This window comes from Pogonomyrmex barbatus, unplaced genomic scaffold (genome assembly GCF_055798465.1).
Source record: "Pogonomyrmex barbatus isolate J1 unplaced genomic scaffold, ASM5579846v1 scaffold8, whole genome shotgun sequence".
NCBI lineage: Eukaryota > Metazoa > Arthropoda > Insecta > Hymenoptera > Formicidae > Pogonomyrmex > Pogonomyrmex barbatus.
In genome coordinates this window covers 6,994,919-7,013,787 of record NW_028297182.1, presented here as the reverse complement: position 1 = coordinate 7,013,787, position 18,869 = coordinate 6,994,919, and the positions used below count along the sequence as shown (strand labels likewise).

General features: G+C 34.0%; 2 protein-coding genes across 5 annotated transcripts in view; one reads left to right on the top strand and one right to left on the bottom strand.

The window, feature by feature from the left end:
• Window positions 1–14,363, bottom strand: part of LOC105426278 (uncharacterized) — a 38,680-nt gene extending 24,317 nt beyond the window's left edge. Inside the window, exons 1-2 of the mRNA XM_089083659.1 lie at window positions 13,917–14,363; window positions 2,349–2,409 (exon numbers count right to left, since the gene is read on the bottom strand). Coding sequence (XP_088939785.1) covers window positions 2,349–2,409; window positions 13,917–13,925 — 70 coding nt within the window. The 5' untranslated portion in view covers window positions 13,926–14,363. The remainder of the gene's footprint in view (window positions 1–2,348; window positions 2,410–13,916) is intronic.
• Window positions 14,364–16,089: 1,726 nt separating this feature from the next.
• TfIIS (RNA polymerase II elongation factor) lies at window positions 16,090–18,709 on the top strand. 4 transcript variants are annotated; one of them, XM_011637376.3, is made up of 4 exons: window positions 16,090–16,316; window positions 16,877–17,054; window positions 17,154–17,509; window positions 17,621–18,709. In XM_011637376.3, exons 1-4 carry the CDS (start codon window positions 16,248–16,250, stop codon window positions 17,954–17,956), a joined length of 939 nt encoding a protein of 312 aa, XP_011635678.1. In that variant the 5' UTR covers window positions 16,090–16,247; the 3' UTR covers window positions 17,957–18,709. The 4 variants fall into 4 exon arrangements, with proteins under 4 accessions (XP_011635678.1, XP_088940133.1, XP_088940132.1 ...); XM_089084007.1 differs by having other exon boundaries at window positions 16,093–16,327; XM_089084006.1 differs by lacking the exon at window positions 16,090–16,316 and adding an exon at window positions 16,435–16,804.
• Window positions 18,710–18,869: the final 160 nt, after the last annotated feature.

Genomic DNA, 18,869 nt, shown 5'->3' with positions numbered 1-18,869 from the left:
TACTGTAAATTTAATTAAACATATTAACTTCATTATATTTTAAAAACATTTATTTAAAATGAACGATTAACATACAGTTTTAAAATATTAAAAGCACTTTCGACAAGTTGAAGGTTAATTGTCTTTTAATCGCAAAAGAGCAACTAAAACAACAAAACAACGACAGAAAATAAATAAATTAATTAATAAATTAAATAAATAAATAAATTGTTTCAGTATCTCGAATATAAAAACGAATTCGTGTTGTAATAAGGGTAACGTGAAAGTTTAAAGTTCGTAAAAAAATAAGTTATTTATATTATAATCAAGAATTTTGAAACACATTGTAATGACTGCAACACGTCTTTAATCCGTAAATTTCATTGCTTCCATTCGCCTCTTAAAGATCACCGATACCAAAACGATCAAGATGTTTCTTTCACAGCAACAACGCCCACTAAGGGTATTCGCAATAGTCTCACGAGATATGTATACATATATCAGCGGTACGTAGAACAGTGTTAGCCACGATACATAATAGCGCAGATAATATCAGGCAAGAGGCTCGCGATCTCTGCTCTTATTCGTGATCAGGCGTTTTTCCGGATTTGCCGTCGAATATGAGAAAAATCGCGGCGTGGCTCTACATACCTTAATCATGTTGAAAGTACTGTTATTGTAAGCGCATAGCTGTTACGGGGTAGAAGTCTCCACATATTATCGCTCGTTCTCGGATATATTATTGTCCATTGTGAGAAATGTTACGATTTCCTCGCGCAATTTATGGAAATGTTAACTATAATGTTAACTCTTTACGATGTTCTTGGACGCTTAAACAAATGCGCGAGCGCTGAGAAACTTTCATACTTTTGTGCATAAAGATTATACCTAATGATGTATTTTCCGAGTATCTTATCAATTGTTTTATTTTTGTTTTAAATTAGCTTGTTGATTTTGTTAACAAATGAAGCATTTAAATATTGTTCATGACATTAGAAATGTCTTTGTAACAAATATTATAAAATATAACAAATTTATTTTTCATAATTAAAAAATGTTACGTATTTATTTAAAGAAAATTTATTATATATATATGTATATATATATATATATATATATAAGATTTTATTTATTATATTTATTAGATTTATTATATTTATTATATTATATTCATTATATTTATTAGATTTATTAGATTTTTTAAAACAGTTTTAATTTTAATGTTACATTTTTTGATCAAAGATCTTATTAAAACTGAGAGAAAAGTAATTAATATTTTGTTAACAAGTATGTACAGCTATTAAAAAATATTCATAATTTTTCACAATTTTTAATATCGCATGTTAATATTATATATATGCAGCAAATTTTTTTCAAATTAAATCTGCGATAAAAATTTTATATATAAATAAAAGTTTATTTCAAATTGATCAAGCAACCTCTAAAAGATATCAAATATACACCCACAAAATAAAATAATTTTTATACTAATATTTTTGGTCATAAATCGTACATAATTAATAAATGTGCAGATTATTGTTATAAAAAATTAAACAATTAATTAGACATAATACTTGCAAAAGAATCGAATGCAATAACAAGGCTTTAGTAAAACTTTCAATCTTTTCTCGGGATTTTTGCAGGAAAGCGAACGGCCGCCCAGACAACTGGAAAAACTAGTATTTTATGAGCGATTTGAGAGACCCTTTCGTTTTCTTTGCGTGTCCCATTCCCAATTCACTCACTCTCGATTGCAGTGTCGCTTACTCTCGTGCAGCGTGGAAATGATTATTGTTTTCTCTCTCAGAATATACCAACAGTCGGATAAATCCCGGGGTTGCGGATAAGTGCAGCTTTACAGTTTGTTTCGCAAGATGAGATTTACATTGGCGGTGTATAAACGCTCTTCGAAATTTTATCGCGAGCTATAAGTTATTTTTAAGAGCTATATAAGCGCCACTTTCCCGGTATACATCATGGACAAAGCCCGGGGTGTCATTACGGTACTTTCCTACTTGACTTGAAATTCAATTTACTATCACTTGTATCTAACTGTACAAAATATTTCTCAATGAGTGGAAGAGGATCGAATGAATCGGACTTTAAAATAATGTCGATCTACAGATCTATTATTAAATACTTGAAATACTTAAAATTAAAAAAGTTGATAGAAAGAGAGTATAGAATTAAATTTTAGAATTAAATTTTTAAAAGAAAAATTAACTTGAAATTAGAATAAAAAAATAGTAGTTGGAAAAAATACTCAGATTCTTTATGTGAAATTGAAAAATTTTTTAAAATAATAAATTTTAATAATCTTTTATAAAAAATTAGATATTTATGAAAAAAAACAATTGTGAAAGACTTACCATCTTGTATCGTAGCGAGCAGAATTCCCAAGCAGAGAATCAGCGACGCTGCTCGCACCTCCTGCAACGGGAAAAATGGTGGTCTCATTAATAATTCATCATCGTTGGAGACGTATAATGCGATATGCCAAAGTGAGAGTCTCGCAAAAATTAATTCATGGCGAGTTCGTCCCTATTTTGGTAGCGTTCGATTTCTCGCGCATTGCTAACGGATCGGTAGTGATGGTTGATGATTTTATCAATATCTATCGACAAAATTCAATAAATGCTAGAAATTTTCACTCTTGTATTATATTTATGCGTAAAAAATATTTTAAAGACTATTAAAAAAATATAAAAAAGCGTCCTAAAACAACAAAAACAAATTTTTAATAAAATTTTTAATAAAAATACAATAATATTTATATTTATAAGCGAATCAAGAAATAATAAAAGCTTTCATTCGTATTGCGATAAATTTTAAATTAGAAATTATGCGTATATTAAAATATTAAAATTTATTGTAACGTATATAATAAACTTGCATTTATTTATATTTATATCTTTTTACGTTAAAAATATATTTTAAGTTAAAGTAACGTATATATCCCTGGGAATTAAGATTCCTAGTTCATTCACAGTGCACTCACAGCTCCGTGAGATATATGAATTAAAATCAGGAATTGTATAAAGTATCCGTCTGTCTCGGTGTTACGCGTACACCGAATGCCGGTTCCGTCTGTAACCGCTTATGTAACGCAGAAATGTAAAGTGCACGACGATGCACTTGTTCTCAGCTCGGGCTCGGTCAGTGCGATCGGTGCGGGCGGTGGCTCTCGATGCGAGATTAATAAAGATCGATGACACATATCGAAAAGTAATGATAGCGGCGACGACACATACGAAATAACACGGACGACCGCTCCTCGTTACGTAATGGGTGTGCAAAGAGAAAGCAAGAAGAAAGAACGCGGCGCGACTTTCTCGTGGCGCGTTTCGGGCGGCGAGTTTCGCGTTACGTTAACGTTATACGTTACGTTAACGTGTAACGGCGTGCTACTCGCCACCGTGATAATAATTAACGCGCCTCCGCGGACTCTGGGCATTTAATGAGGCAAACAGAAATTCCGGACCGGTCTATCGCGGAAGATAGCCGCGGGCGCGATGACTTGGTTCATTCCCTCTGATTACGGTGAAACTTACACCTGAGGCGTTATAGGCGGAGTAGATGATCCAGTGATGTACCATCGGATCGTTATTTTGGCCAAAGGAACGAAGAATTAAGAGCAATTAGAAAAATTAAGAGCAAGCTCGTACTTTTACGAGGCATCGAATTCTGAATCCGCAAAACTTTTACGAGCAAAATCTTTGGAATATAAACGACGATAAAATCTCGTTAATTTTAATGTATTTTATATGTATATATATTTGCTATTTTTGCCATTTTATGCAATATTTTTGTTAATTAAATATCCTGATATTATCTATTGCGTTAAAAATGCAATTAAAGTTAACGAGATTTTATCATCTATTTAGACTCTCGAGATTTTGCTCATAAAAGTTTTACGGATTAGCTAATATATATATATATATATATATATATATTTTTTGTTTCCGATAATTTTGCGATCTCTAATATATATATATATATATATATATATATATATATATATATATATATATACGAAAAATCTATAGTTTCTGAAGAGGAAAAAATCTAATTCGCAATATACGTAAATTAAATGAAGCTTTTACCATGTATCCTTTCATATCTTTATACACACAGTGCTTATTGCAATATACGAAGAACAGCCAGCTTCTGGTCTTCAATTAAAATAATTGCGGTATAGCGCAATTTCTATCTTCATCCGTTCTAAAGCGTGCGGCCTTACACGTTACGTTCCACATTACATGTCCGCGGTTTACGGGGACCTGATAATCATCTCATTCGTACATCATCTCATTCGTCGTTACAATCCGTCTCCGCTCGCACGTGTACATTCCCGCGAAGTAATAACTCGCGCTCGATGGCACGCGGCTAGTATGCACGCGGGGAGGAGGAGGGGGGGGGGGTCAAAAAACTCCGGACCCCTCTAAATGTCAAATAACTTTCTACAATGCCGGGATCCTTGGAAAGCGAATATACAACCGATTCAAGGGAGAGCCCCGAGCGATTACACGTCGCGTTCTCGCGCCGCTGCATATCGGCACGCACACACACACACACACACACACACCACGCGCGCGCGCGTCGATCCAGCGCAGCCGGGGCTGGTCATTGCTGACTTTCTGGAAGTTTCGTAACCGGAACGGAAGTCCTCATCGTGCTTTCGACGTGCGATTCGCTGCCAACGTCCGTCCCACCTGCGGACGTTTCTATCGTTCGGCTTCTCGACGATTTCTCGTGTTATTTCATAAAAATAAGTTTGCATTTCGGTGAAAGGAGCCGAGCCTTGCCCCATCCCATCTCGGAAATCCGATCATTTTCCATTTTTTTTTTTTTTTATATTTATAAACTAAAAGATATGCAAAGTAATCGAAAGAAATCGAATCGTACGAAACCCTGTTCGAAAATTGTATGTCTGCGTTATTATATCTCATTCGCGATATATTTGCTCGTCGTATTATAGTACAAATAATATGAGTAAATCTTATTTTATTTGCGTTTTATTACCGTGACTATTAGCACTAATATCTCAAACTGGACTCCAATTTACCGTGAAGAAAGTTGTATTAAGCAACTTTCCGCTTTAGAATGGAATAATTAACTTTGACCTAGTACTCGTATGTGCAATTCAGCACAAGTTGGCAAACGTTCATTTAATTTGCTTGTGTTCGAGCTCGTTGAAGATCTCTCGGCACTTATAATCAAGAAGAAAAATCTCTTACAACGAGCAAGACGTGCAGACATGCAACTCCGAATATCGAATGCAATATGCGTACAATTGGTCCTGTGTATCACGTATTCCGTGCGCAGAATAAATAAATATGAAAATTCCCGTATCATTTGAATACTCAGCTTTATTGATTTTTATATTCCTAATTTTTTACCACCATTCGAAGATGCAACGCTCATGAAAATAAATCGTTATGAATAAAATCCGAGATAAAGAGAAAAAAAGAGATGAGATTTAAGATCTTTCTTGCATTGCGTTATTTTCATCTTTTCATTTTTTTTCTTATTTGAAGTGTAGTTTTTAATATTTTTATTATTTTTTTTATTATATTACTTTTATTATTATATATTTCATTTACTTAACTTTTACCATTATATTTACCATTTTCTTATTTAACAACTTTTACATAATTCCGTTTCTTCACACAGCAATAAATAACAGCAACGTTATAATCCGTTATTAAAAAATCCGTATATTTAATGATCAGGATATATAAGAAATTTTTATAATCGATTATATCTATATGTAAGAATAACCGATAGGGAGATGTGATGTACAGAAACGGTTACGGATAACGGTTTCACTCAATTAGAATAAACGTGTTGGTATCCTTGCTATCATAATTATATAATTGCTCCATGAAGGATATTTTGATATTACGTAAACTTTACCATACTGCACATAAAAGGAAAGTGATAATAACCGCAAACAATAATGTATGCAAATTGATCGTGCATTGACATCGAGATTACCGAATTATTTCCGTTGATTGCTGAGTCCCACCCAGCAATATAATAAATGTATTTCACTTAATTATCTGATACCAGCTAAACCAGTATATTAATCGCAATTTCCGCAATGAAATATCAACTGGTCGCCGTATTCGACCGATCGAGAAATCTAAAATTGGAATATTTAGGAATGCAAATTATTTCAAACACGGAACAATAAATTTCTTCCTTCCGACTGAAAATATTCTTCACATATCTCACACTTGCATCATTGATTGCGACAATATATTCATTATACAAATTAAGCGATGCACCTACGAGACAGCAATTGAATCTTTAATTATAGGATCTTTCAATGTTGCATAAGTGATTTCTCTTTATTTATTTACCGACAATGGAGAGCAACTATTGATTTGAGAAATAATTTCTCGAATTTATAAAGTACTGTCTAGAATCATCAAATATTAATAATTACAGAAATATTCAAATTATTCTCAATATTTAATCAAAAATTTCGATCAAAATTCAAGATCAAAATTAAAAAGGTCAATGACGTTTCATGTTAATAGAACAAATGACATTTTATCTCAAGCGTGATAATTGTAGATCGTGATTGGGTATATATATAGTTGCAGTCGAGATCATCAAATCGACCTCAACCGCAAGACCTTTCGAGAATCCTTTCGAACGAGGAACTACATCATCCAGCTTTTACCACGTATATTTTACCCGGCAGATTTATTAACTATAGAATTCAAACACGAATAATGTTTGGAATGTGATACACGTCGATATCGTTTCCTCGAATATCGTACAAGATCGATCGGACCAATCAACTGAGGCAACGAGAGACGAAGAAGAAAATTTCTCTTCAAGCTCTTCGGTAGTTAACAAGTTAATTTCTTCTCATAACTTTCGAAGAGGAAGCAACGTTCGAACAGTTCTTCTCTCCGTTTACAATGCCTCGAAGCAGCATTGTATCATTTTTTTTATCAGATCCCGCGACCGATAATTTCGACGATGGCAGCGTCAATTGGCGCTATAATTGAACAGCTATTTATCGAAATGACGGCTGATAATTCTTTCGATAATAAATAAAATGAAGCTTCATTAAAGTCAAATTGTTCGCTATCGATAGAAGCCATAAACATTTTCAGATTAAATATAGAGAACAATTAGTATTGTATGTCGATATCGTAAAAATATTTTTCGCACCTTTCTAAAGTTTCAATACAAATGAATTACATTGCCCTTTTTTGCCCACTGCCCAAATGTCTATCTCATATTTTCATTTCTGTTATTTATATTTACAATTGTAATTTACTTTTTAGCATAGATAGTTCTTTCGAATGGATTTAGCTGATCCGAAAATTAAAAATAATATTTTTGGCACGCATTTTACGACTTGCGCTTCTTTTAACTATGGCATTACAATACATTACAATTCACTGATGTTTTTTGCAAATGAGAAATCGTCGAGAATGCATCGTCGCTGTTTTTTGTATAATATAAATCTAAAATTAATGTTCTTATCTCAATATTTATCGGCTTTTGTCCAACGGCAGTAAACTGAGAACGAAGGCAGAGCACGAGAATAGAACCCGTTTACCGAGCGAAGCTATCACTATAATGATGCAGAAGGCATCCCAGTTGACCTTTCGCACTTTCTGTACGCGTCGCATACTTCGAGAACCAGATTTCTGAACATCCAAGGTTGTACTGAAAACAGCCGTCTCTTCTAGACATTATCGTCGTTATTTACGTGACGTGCCGAGAAAAATGCAAATGATATTTTTAGTCGCGGCCTTTCTTTCGATTCTTTCGCTTAATATTGTTCCTCGAAACGATAAACGCAAGAATGCAGTCTAGACGTCAGACGTCCAATTCAATTAATTTTACCGATGACTTAATCTACAATAAATGTTTAAAAAATGTGTAAATTGCGCTGTAACATAATCTTCAAATATCTTTTCATCAAGTTTATTAATATTTTATTATTTGACTTTCCTTTCTTAGATGACAACCAGTACATTTCTGTAAGATGATATTTTAGGAGAATTATTTTAATAAAATGTCTCTTCTTAAAACATTTCTTCTTAGTAATAATACAAATAAAAATGAATAATAGAATAATAATAGAATGAAAATGATTATATCTAAACATTTGGATGACAAACTTTTCCTAAGCTTCATGGAAAATTGATGTAGTCAGTTTTACTGAAAGTCGGCGATCAGATTTATATAATTAAGTAACGTGTTTATACGGTGTTACGACCGAGTACAACGTTTACGGCTCTCTGGAGTTATGAAAGGTACGACGGGCGACATTCTTGATCTAGAATCTTTTTATTTCCGTTCTGAGCCGGTGCTGCGCGGGCGATTGGCGATCTGATCTATCGTTACTAGTTGGCCGCATTGCATGCAACTGTAATTAAATGGAATTTAATTTTCATACACCGCTTCCATCATTAGAGATGAAATCATCATTAAAATTTTCTAGATTTAAAATTTCGCAGCTAACAATATCGTTGATATAAATGCAATTTGTAAGGCTGTATTGCGTTTGATTTGTACCTAAAATAAATAAATTTAAATGTGAATGCAATTAGTAGTAGCAATTAGTAGCAAATAATAGTTATTAATATTTATTTTTTATATTATTTTTTATTTATTATTTATATCTTTTTCGAAGATAAAACGTTATTTACCTGCGTACTATATTAGCAATAAATTTCTAACATTAAAAGCAACTCATCGTCAATTCACGCATATCCGCTAGACATTAATTATAAAATAAAGTTATCTCAATTTTTGTCGCGATTAAATAGCGCTTTCGATTTGCAATTATTTTCTCGTCTCGAAAGTAGATACGTAAAATCGCTTTGAGTTGTCGCGTCGTCGTCGAAGACCATGCTTCATTCACTTTTACTTTCTACAGAGTTTGCCCGCGGGGCATTCAGACTGTCGCTCTCTTTCTCATAGAGAATTAATAGACCGATTATGCCGGCAATTAAGTCTTCTTTGTCGACGAAACGATTCGCGCCACAGTTGACGATCCGTTAACTTTTCGTCCCACTTAAAAGCAGGCAGCAGAAAGTGTTTAATTTCAACTCTGCCTTTTTACCTCAAGTCTAATATTTACAGAATATTTATCTCTACGAAAACGCGTAAGAAACAATTAAGTTTCTTCTTAATTGAATATTCTTGAAAATAAACTGAGATTCCGAGTATTTTCTCTTTAATAAAATACTTTGCATATCCATGCAGCTGCGAAGTAACTTATTGTCGATTAAGAAATGCTTTCTACCGCATTTTTGGAGAAGATTAATATAGACGTGATGTCAGAGTTTTCGAATATTGATAAACGAATAAGAATATAATATGACGATAATGCCAGAGCTCTCGCAATCGCGAGAAGATGATTTAAGAGATGTTTTCACCTAAAAATATCATTTCTATTTAACAATTTTCAGCAAAAAATCATCGAAAGAATCAAGAAAGAATATAATAAGCAAAACGTGTCTCTTTTTTATATGTATTATATACAATTGCAATTTTAAAAATTTGAAAATTATATCAACTTGTAAAATTTACTTACAACTGTAAGATTAAAATTTGAATTTTCTTAATTTTCATATAAATTACCATATCGTATTAATTAATTATAAATAACTTTCAGTTAAAAAAATTATGTTAGTAGAATATTAAAATACATATTAAAGTAAAATAAATGTTAAATATTAAATAATTATAAGTTAATATTCATATTATTTATATCAAATAAATATATAAAGTAAAAGTATAATAAGCATCGTTCATTCCGAGCAACTGGTAATAAAGTTGCGTTTAACATCGGGGAAAATTTTCTCCTCGAGTCACGTTCGACTTCGCGAAAGGTCGACCACTGATCGACCTTCCAATCGCCGAATGTCTCTCATTTCAATTTCTGTCTCCGATTGTCCATTTTTTTTTTTTTCCCTAAGAAAACTTCTCATTCCGGAATCTCAGCTCCTTTCATGCATTCCTCCCGTGTCTCGTGGGCACGCAAATATAGCCATTGGACTGGACGAAGGTCAAATTGTCATCGTGAACAACTGCGAAGGTCGGTCTTTACAGGCATTAAAATCGCCCGCGTCTCGATCCCTCCCGGCGCAATGAAGTGCAAGTTTGCTTTCACTTCGGAAGCTGCACGATGACGCACGATCCTCAAGCCGAAAGATAAGGGAGTGTTTTTTTATTTTCAAACCGGTTTAATTATCAAAAAAGAATTTACAAGTCACAAATTCCTTTAGAGATAAAATGAGCTAAGTAAATTAATTTTTTCCTAGAGAAACGAGTTCCCTCAAGAAGAAATTCTGTGATCGAAATATAAAATGTATTGTGATCGACAAATTTCGAAAAATTTATTTTTATTTTTCGATGGCTATAATTAGAGTTTTTAGTTCAATAGTTCAAGGGCGAGGAAAAAGAAATCTACTTTGTTTAAATAATTATTATCATCTTGCTGTAAATAATTGAAAACTCTGGAAAGGCAAAGAAGTTATAGATTTAAATAATTGATGTAATTCCTGAATAATTGAAATCAACTAAAAAAAAAAAACGAAATCAACTAAGTCCGTGACGGTTCGTATCTAACTTTCCGCTGGATAAGTTAAGGCGCAATTTTTCTCGCGGCTTGCCCAAACGCAAATTGCCCGCGTTGATCTGTCGAAGAGGAGGACGGGAGGACTGTTACGACCTCCCGGTTGATTCGATTTTGCAATCGAATTGCAAAATCACACGCGCTCGCTCCTTCTTTGCGGTGCGCAACGACTTAAAGTGGAGTGCATTGCGAGTGCACTGTAAGGGGAGTCGGGAGGTGCTCGAGGTGAGAGCCCCTCCTTCCTTCCATCGTCGGGAGGAAGCCGACGGTCGGTTCCCAGGTATTCGATATGCGCGTAGATCGTGCCCTCAAATGATCTCTTCCATGCAGCTCGTCCCGCTCGCGCCTTGAGATACATTCGATCGCGCGTAGATCCTGAGAAGTTGCGCCGCCGCTGCCGCAACATTAATCTACCATCGTTGGGAGGAATGCGGTAAGAGGTTCTCTTACCAGCACCTTCTAGATTACGATGATATCCTTTCCTAGATTATTACGTCGTAATAAGTGGGCGAATTAATACCGCAATATACGCGATCCTCCACTATCCGTTCGATGTTTCACGTTTAAACAGATGAAAGACAGGTTTGGGAAGAGAAACGCGAAAAATATATATCTTGATACATATATCTTTGGAAAAGAAATAAACATTTAAAATTTAATGATGACGTAATATGATAATTTGAATAAAAAAACTTGGGTTTAAATTTTTATAATAAATTATTTATAATAAGTACATTATAATAATTATATAATAAATTTTTCGATGCTATATATATATATATATGCAAAGCGTGACGCGTGTTGAGAAAAAAATAATTAATAGCATCTCGAATATGAAATAATGAATTCTTAAGTCTTTAAATATTGCGAAAAATTATCTTTTACGGAAAGATTCTAAAATTTATTTAAAAATAAAGAATACGCAACGATTTCGATCAAGTGGGTTCATTGATCGCTATATAAAGTAGCAATATTTCACGCATATGTTAAAATATGTTGAAATATGCTAAAATGAGATTACGCGAGCAAATCCAATTTCACTTTCGCTGTTTAAAATTTGATCAGGAATTAATTAAAATTACCGGTAGTGCTACTTTTATCGCTGTATCTGCAATACTTGATATTTCAACTGCAATAACTCTAATTACAAGTATAAAAAATTGTTAACAATAACAAGTATAACTAAAAATCAAAATAAATTTATTTAAAAAAGTATATTAAAAGTAAATATATAAATTAATTAATATTAGAATATAAACTGGTACTGGTATTACGTGACGTTATCTTTCGCTTTCCATCTTTGCTTTTAGAAAAATGTATTTTTATTCCATTGCTAAATACATTCCATGCATTTGATTACTTTTAAAAAATTCAAAGCCCAAAACTCCTGAAAGTATTTTTCAGTTTATAACAACGTTGTTACTTTCTTTCAAACTTTAATTAAATTAATTAATCTAAATTAAAATTATGATAAAAGAATCGCGCTCGCAGAAGATATTCCTTTCCCTCCTCATCTCCCTTCCATTCCTTCTCACTTTCGTGCTCATTAAAGCCGTGGACTCGTTGAAAGCGTGACTAGTGAGATGCAAAGAATCAAAAAAGAAAAAAAAAAAAAAGAAAGAAGAAAAAAAGAAGGAGCGAGCGCCTACGCCTACAGACGTGCCCATAAGTTTACACTTCTCGTTCAGTTCTCAAGGTTTCTTTTCCTCGCCACTCGCGTTTACAATCGCGTTTTGATACCGCGGGGCGAATATGCAAGTCAAATGTTTCCCTCGCCTGCATATATTATACTCAACGCTAATACAGATCTTTCCTTTTGGAATTCGATCTCCCGCCTCGGACGCGCAGCTTTTACCTCACCTCATCGAGTCACGTCAAAATCGATTGCGTTGCGCGCGGAAATGTAGGACATCATGTGGGACAAATCGCGGTCGCGACCGCAATCAGGGTGCGATTTCTGATTAATGTTGATGCAATTTCGATCGTCGCTCGCTCGGTCAGAACTCGATCCATCGCATCCATCGCACGTCCCAGTAACACACTCCCGTGAGAAGCGCGATTGCGAGTCGCGCGGGTAACGAGGCATAATTACGCGGATTCAAGCGTAAACGTAACTTCTTCCGCTCGCGGAGGCTCCGTAGTTTCCAAATAAACATTATTTCTTTCGCGGAATCTTGAAACGGCCGGGCGCAAGCATCGCCGTTCATGTTTGATTACGGAGATAACATACATCTCGCGCAGGAAAGTCCGCACTTCCCGCCTAGGCGTAGTCCTTGTCTTACTTTTCCGAGAGTGCCCGTCGTTAGCATCGCACTCGAGGATTCCATACTACTTCTAGCAAGCGGTAGAAATTATTGATTACGCATCGTGCGATTGTCGTCGTCGTAAAAAAAAAAATTATGCTATAAAAAGATCGATGAATTAAAGTTTTTTTCTCGGATCGACCTATAAAGATATATAACTTGTTTAATTTGCAAATTTGCAAATAATGTTTTCATGATAAAATCGTGGCTATTTTTATTCCTAGACATACTTTTTTTAAGATAAAAAATAATTATAGAGAAGATTAACGTGGAGATTTTGTGGTCGCTATAGTAGAATATAGATATTTAGACGAAAATGAAAATTACGTGTATCTTTTTGATAATTGTAAAAAATATAAATAAAATTTTATTGTACAAAAAATTGATTTTGATTGTATAAAAATTGATTTTGATTGTATCGCATATTACCATTGCAATGTTATTGTTAAAAAAAAAAGAGATTGAGGATTCTTTACTTTTTTTAGATTGAGAATAACTTATCTCTAAAAGTGAAATTCTATTCGTCAATGGATGTGTCTAATTCTTGTTCTAATTACATAGTAAGTTTAATTTTAGCTTGATTAGAGAATTATTCAGATAAAAATGAATATCGATATTCTCAAAATCTTTCGCAAACGTTGTATAAAAAAATAAATAAATAAATCGGATTTTATTAAAAATAAAATTAAAAATTGTTCTCTCTATAATCATAATATATTCTGTTTCAGCATCTAGCGTGACATTTGACGTTTGATACTTAAGCAGATTCCAGAGAAATTACAAAATATTCTCAGAATCAATTTTCTGTAGACGTATAGAACTAAATTAAGCAATTTCTATTTAAATTAAAAAAATGTTTTTATATAATTAGATAAATAATGTTATTTTAGTTTGGAATTTGACATCTCTAACATTTCCAAGAAATCAGAATTCCAGAAGTCTCCGTTGATTTCCGTAAAGAAATCGCTTGATAAATCGATTTATCACTTTCGATTCGAAGGTGAGGCCGCTCTTACCCAATCCATGTCTGTCGCTTCTCCTAATTCCCCAATGATTTAGTCGCGATCTTGAGTCAGGAGATTCTCAGCTTGCACATATCGCGCGCCAAGTGCATCTGTTTATGATGCACGGGTCCACAGCAGCGATATATGTGATCGTCGTTGCACTCGCGACCTTTGTATTTGTACGATAACACTGAGAGGACGACGCGTCCTATCTTTTGATACCTGCCGGACGAAACGCGAGCACCGTTCTCCAGGACGATGGGCATACGACTGACTCGGTCTGTCTCTGGAGAACGCGTCGCAAGCCTGGCAAAGGTGGACGGAAGGTGCACTGTTACTTTCATGGGTCGTCTCCCGTACTGCCAGCACAGTTCGTGGGACATGCCACCAACCGATGTTGGGCCCCACCAACCGGAACCGCGGGCGCATTTCCAGTCCTTCACGATATCGGATTCGCGCAAGATCTCTGATGCGCGATGCAGTAGAGGTGAAAGGAAGACATTTCCTCGCCGTCTTCGCCAGTGTCGCTTCGCTTCTGGACATATAATGCCTTAGGTGCGAACACTTACGTGTTAAATGAGGACCTTTGAATAGCGATAATTGTCTATCAAAGAGATTTTGTGCAATAACTATTGATGTAGTAGTAAATAAATGTTTTGTAGAACGTTTGTTATATGATGCCTCATAAGCTCAAAGTGTCTTTATTTGACAGTACACCATTTATAATGTTATCATAGACAAATTCACATACAACTTAAAATAATAGAATTTAATTTTTTATAAAAAATGTATTATAAATGCATAAATAATAGAATATATGTTGTATACGTATACCTATATGCATAATGGAACAAATATAATTTACACACACACACACACACACACACACACACACACACAACTGACCTAAAAGTTTCCCAAAAGAATTGTATTAAAAAATACATTTAATTTTAGTTATTTTAATTTTATTAAACTTATTCCTTAATTATATTTTTATTATATTAGTTTAAATGTTGATACATATCGTTTTCTGTTTTTTTTTTCCCCTCTTGCCAATTTTTGATCAAAAAAGTAATAACTGTTTATAATTTTCTTTACTTTTTCTAAAAGAAGTGTAGAAAGAAATGATTTTCCTTTGTCTTTTTTACAAATTTAAGTCATACAAAATCAATCCTAAAAAGTTAAAATCAAAACTATGTCGGATCCGAGTGCGAGTGGATGCGTGCGTATATATACATTGTGTTTTTCTTTTTTTATCTTCATGCATTTCTAATCCTATTTTAATGCATTCAGAGAAACATATGTAGGACAAAATTGAAAAATTAAAAAAATGGATATCTTAGATTGTCATTATGTACAAAAATTGTCACAAAATCATTCATCATATTTAGATTATCATACTTATTAAAAGTTTCTGCTAAAAGAAAATTTACCAAAAAAATATAAAAAAATATGATTCTAAGTCTATGACTGTGCATAATGTATTTTAAAATAAATTTTAGAAACAAAAAGAATTTTATTTTTTTTCTTTAAATTTGAATGTCAAAAATAATTTTAATAAAGAAAAGATGTTAATATGAATAATTTTATTAGTTGTGCATTATTTGAATATATAATATAGGGAAAATCTATTTAATACCTTTAAAATATTTATTTTCTAATTGTTTAAATTAAATTAACACGAATATAAGTATTCGAAATAGGTGAGAACTATTACAAAATGGCGGACCAATCAAAAATGGCTGTTTTGTGATTTTTATTAGAAAAGAATACAAAGAATAGATTATACCTTAGTTTATACCAAGTATTTGATATATACATTTGATACTAACTACTACTAACTAACTAGTAATGTTTTATTGAATTATCTTTATTAACGATGTGTAAACAATAACATACTAAGTGAGTACAATACAATATCTTGATACGTATTGTACCGACTTAGCATGTTATCATTTACATACATTGATATGAGAAAAATTTAATAAAAAATAACTAGTTAATATGTATTAAATGATCGATATAAATCACGTTTATAAAGGGTGTCTGTCGATTTCAATTGAAATAATAAACTGTATAGTATATTTACAATAGTATAGTATATTTACAAACGACGACGTGTGTTTTAAAAGGTCTTACTAGAAAGTGTGCGCAGATGGCGCCACCGTGACAGGCTGACCCGCTTCGCGCTCTATTCGCCTTCGAGTTTGCCGCCTCGCGTCGCGGGCCAACGATCGCGAGATCCGGTCGTGAGCGTGAGCGTCGACGAGTATACTTTTTGTTGCCCGCAATACGCTCCTGTTTATAACTGATTTCGTACAGCGAGCTGTACGGTCGCCGACGATGAGCGCCGAGGAAGAGGTGTTACGCATCCAGAAGAAGCTCAACAAGATGTCGAGCGGTGACGGGACGGTGAGTAATAAGTGAGTAAACTAAAGCTCGCAGTATATCCCCTGGCCCGGGAGCGCGCGCGCGTTAAGACGGCCGGGGTCTTCCTCCGCGGGGAAGCAAGGCAAGGTAAGGCAAGGCAAGGCAAGGCAAAGCGAGGCGAGGCGAGGCGAGGCGTGCTGCTTCCCCTCTCGACGTAACGTCGAGCACTTGCCGCTGTTATCGACGCGCGTGAACGCGGCAGTGCCGCGCGAGCGAGGTCGTCGCGGCGACAACGCGGTGAATGGTGATTTGTTTACATGCGATAACACGACGTGGCGTCCAATTAACTCCGCGTGTACTTCTCGATATTTATTTCTTCGTCGCGATTTCGTCGCGATTTCGTCGAGATAGCGTTTTTATTATGAACGAATCGAACCATTTATTGTGTGGACGTACTGGAAAGTTTGTTTTATTATGTTGTTCTTGAAGAGTGAGAAAATATAAAAATGTCAATATATATATATATAAATGTAATTGTCAGTATTATAATAAGAACTCTTACTGCGTGTATTACAACAGTTGTGATGTGATCTTTGATCCAGGGTCAGGAACAGGCTTTGGAGTTGCTCAAGATATTACAAAAGTTACCAGTTGATTTGGAGCTTTTGACTAAAACACGCATTGGAATGACTGTGAATGCCTTGAGGAAATCTAGCAGAGATGAAGAAGTTATTTCTTTATCGAAAACTCTTATCAAGAATTGGAAAAAGTTTTTATCTGGTATGTATATGTACAATAACAGAGAATGGATTTTAATATTAATTTTATTTTGATATTTATACATATAATTCATTTGGAATTTGTACATATATGTATTAGGATCAAATAAAGAGAAAGATTCTACATCGTCAAGTAGTTCAAAGAAGAAAGACGAGAAGTTGGAGAAAATAAAGGAGGAGAATGATCAGAAAAAAGAAAAAGATACGACCGATGCTGCCGATATAAAAATGAAAGAGGAGAAACCAATCAAAGATATTCAAAGGAAACAGTCATCTTTTCCAGCTCCTACCACAACAGATGCAGTCAGATTAAAATGTAGAGAACTATTAGCAGCAGCTTTACGCGTCGATGGAAAAGTCATAGATGGCTGTGCTAGTCCGGAAGAATTGGCGGAAGAATTGGAGGAGGCGATCTACGCGGAATTTAAAAATACTGATAACAGATACAAAAATAGGGTACATTCAAGCATACATTCCATTGTATTGCATATAGAATTTCTCTTGTAATTAATATCGATGTCTATGCTACTTTCATCAATATATTTACAATTTACATTCAAATACCAGGTACGCAGTAGAGTTGCCAATCTGCGCGATGTGAAGAATCCCAATCTACGAACCAACTTCCTAGTTGGTGCAATCACACCTGCTCGGTTAGCAGTGATGACGGCAGAGGAGATGGCTAGTGATGAGATCAAACAGTTACGTGAGCAGTTCAAGAAAGAGGCCATTAACGACGCGCAACTCGCTACCGTGCAGGGAACCAAGACCGACTTGCTCAAATGCGGCAAATGCAAGAAACGCAATTGCACGTATAATCAAGTGCAAACACGTTCAGCCGATGAACCTATGACCACCTTTGTTCTATGTAACGAATGTGGAAATCGATGGAAATTCTGCTAAATTATCATTTATTTCTTGATCTGCACTGTTTTACTGCGACAAAATGTATATCTCAATCATCGTCTGCCTAGAATTCAATACTTATAAGTTGAATGAAGTATCATGATACTTGCGGTTTCCCAATTAACATAAATTATTGTTAAAGATAATCCTTTTTATTTACTCGAATGTACAACGTAATTCTTCAATATTTTAAATATCGCTAGTTTTCTTGTTGAAAAGCTATATTTTTAAATTGAAGTAATTGCTGTAAAAATATTGTATCTTTTAAAAATTGTGTGCAAATTTCTGTTATTTTTTATCTTTAGGTATTATCTGAAAGTTGCAAAATTTTCAATCGAAAATCCAATTATTACTCATATTATGAGCGACAGAATGTACATTAATTCATTGTAGTGACATTTTTCTCATAGAATGTGTTTTCACACCGCTGTATATATTGAAACCGCTCTATTACATGAATATAAGCTTTATGAGAATTTGAACGCCTCACAAAAGTGGGAATATCTAATAAATATATTTCTTAAAATACGTAAAAACGGCATTTTAATTGATGCGCTTTTTTTTCTGATTGCGATTGCGATTCGTGCTACCGCGATTCTGACTGTAATTTAATTCACTATAAGTTTTCAATTATACCCTTAACAGTGGTGATATAAGTAGAGCAGTTTGTCACTACGCTGTATGAAATTCGAATGTCTATAAGAGCTCTGGATTGTGTGTCTATTCTGAAATATACAGATACGTATCGTACTATCGTGCTATCGTTTAAACTTTTCTTAATTACCTTTTACATAACGTTCGATATTACGAATAATTTGCGATTCAATAAAATCCTGTAATTATTTACAAGTTATCAAATTGTAAAAATTAGTTCATCATATAATCTTCGAATTCTGTCACATTGCATAAT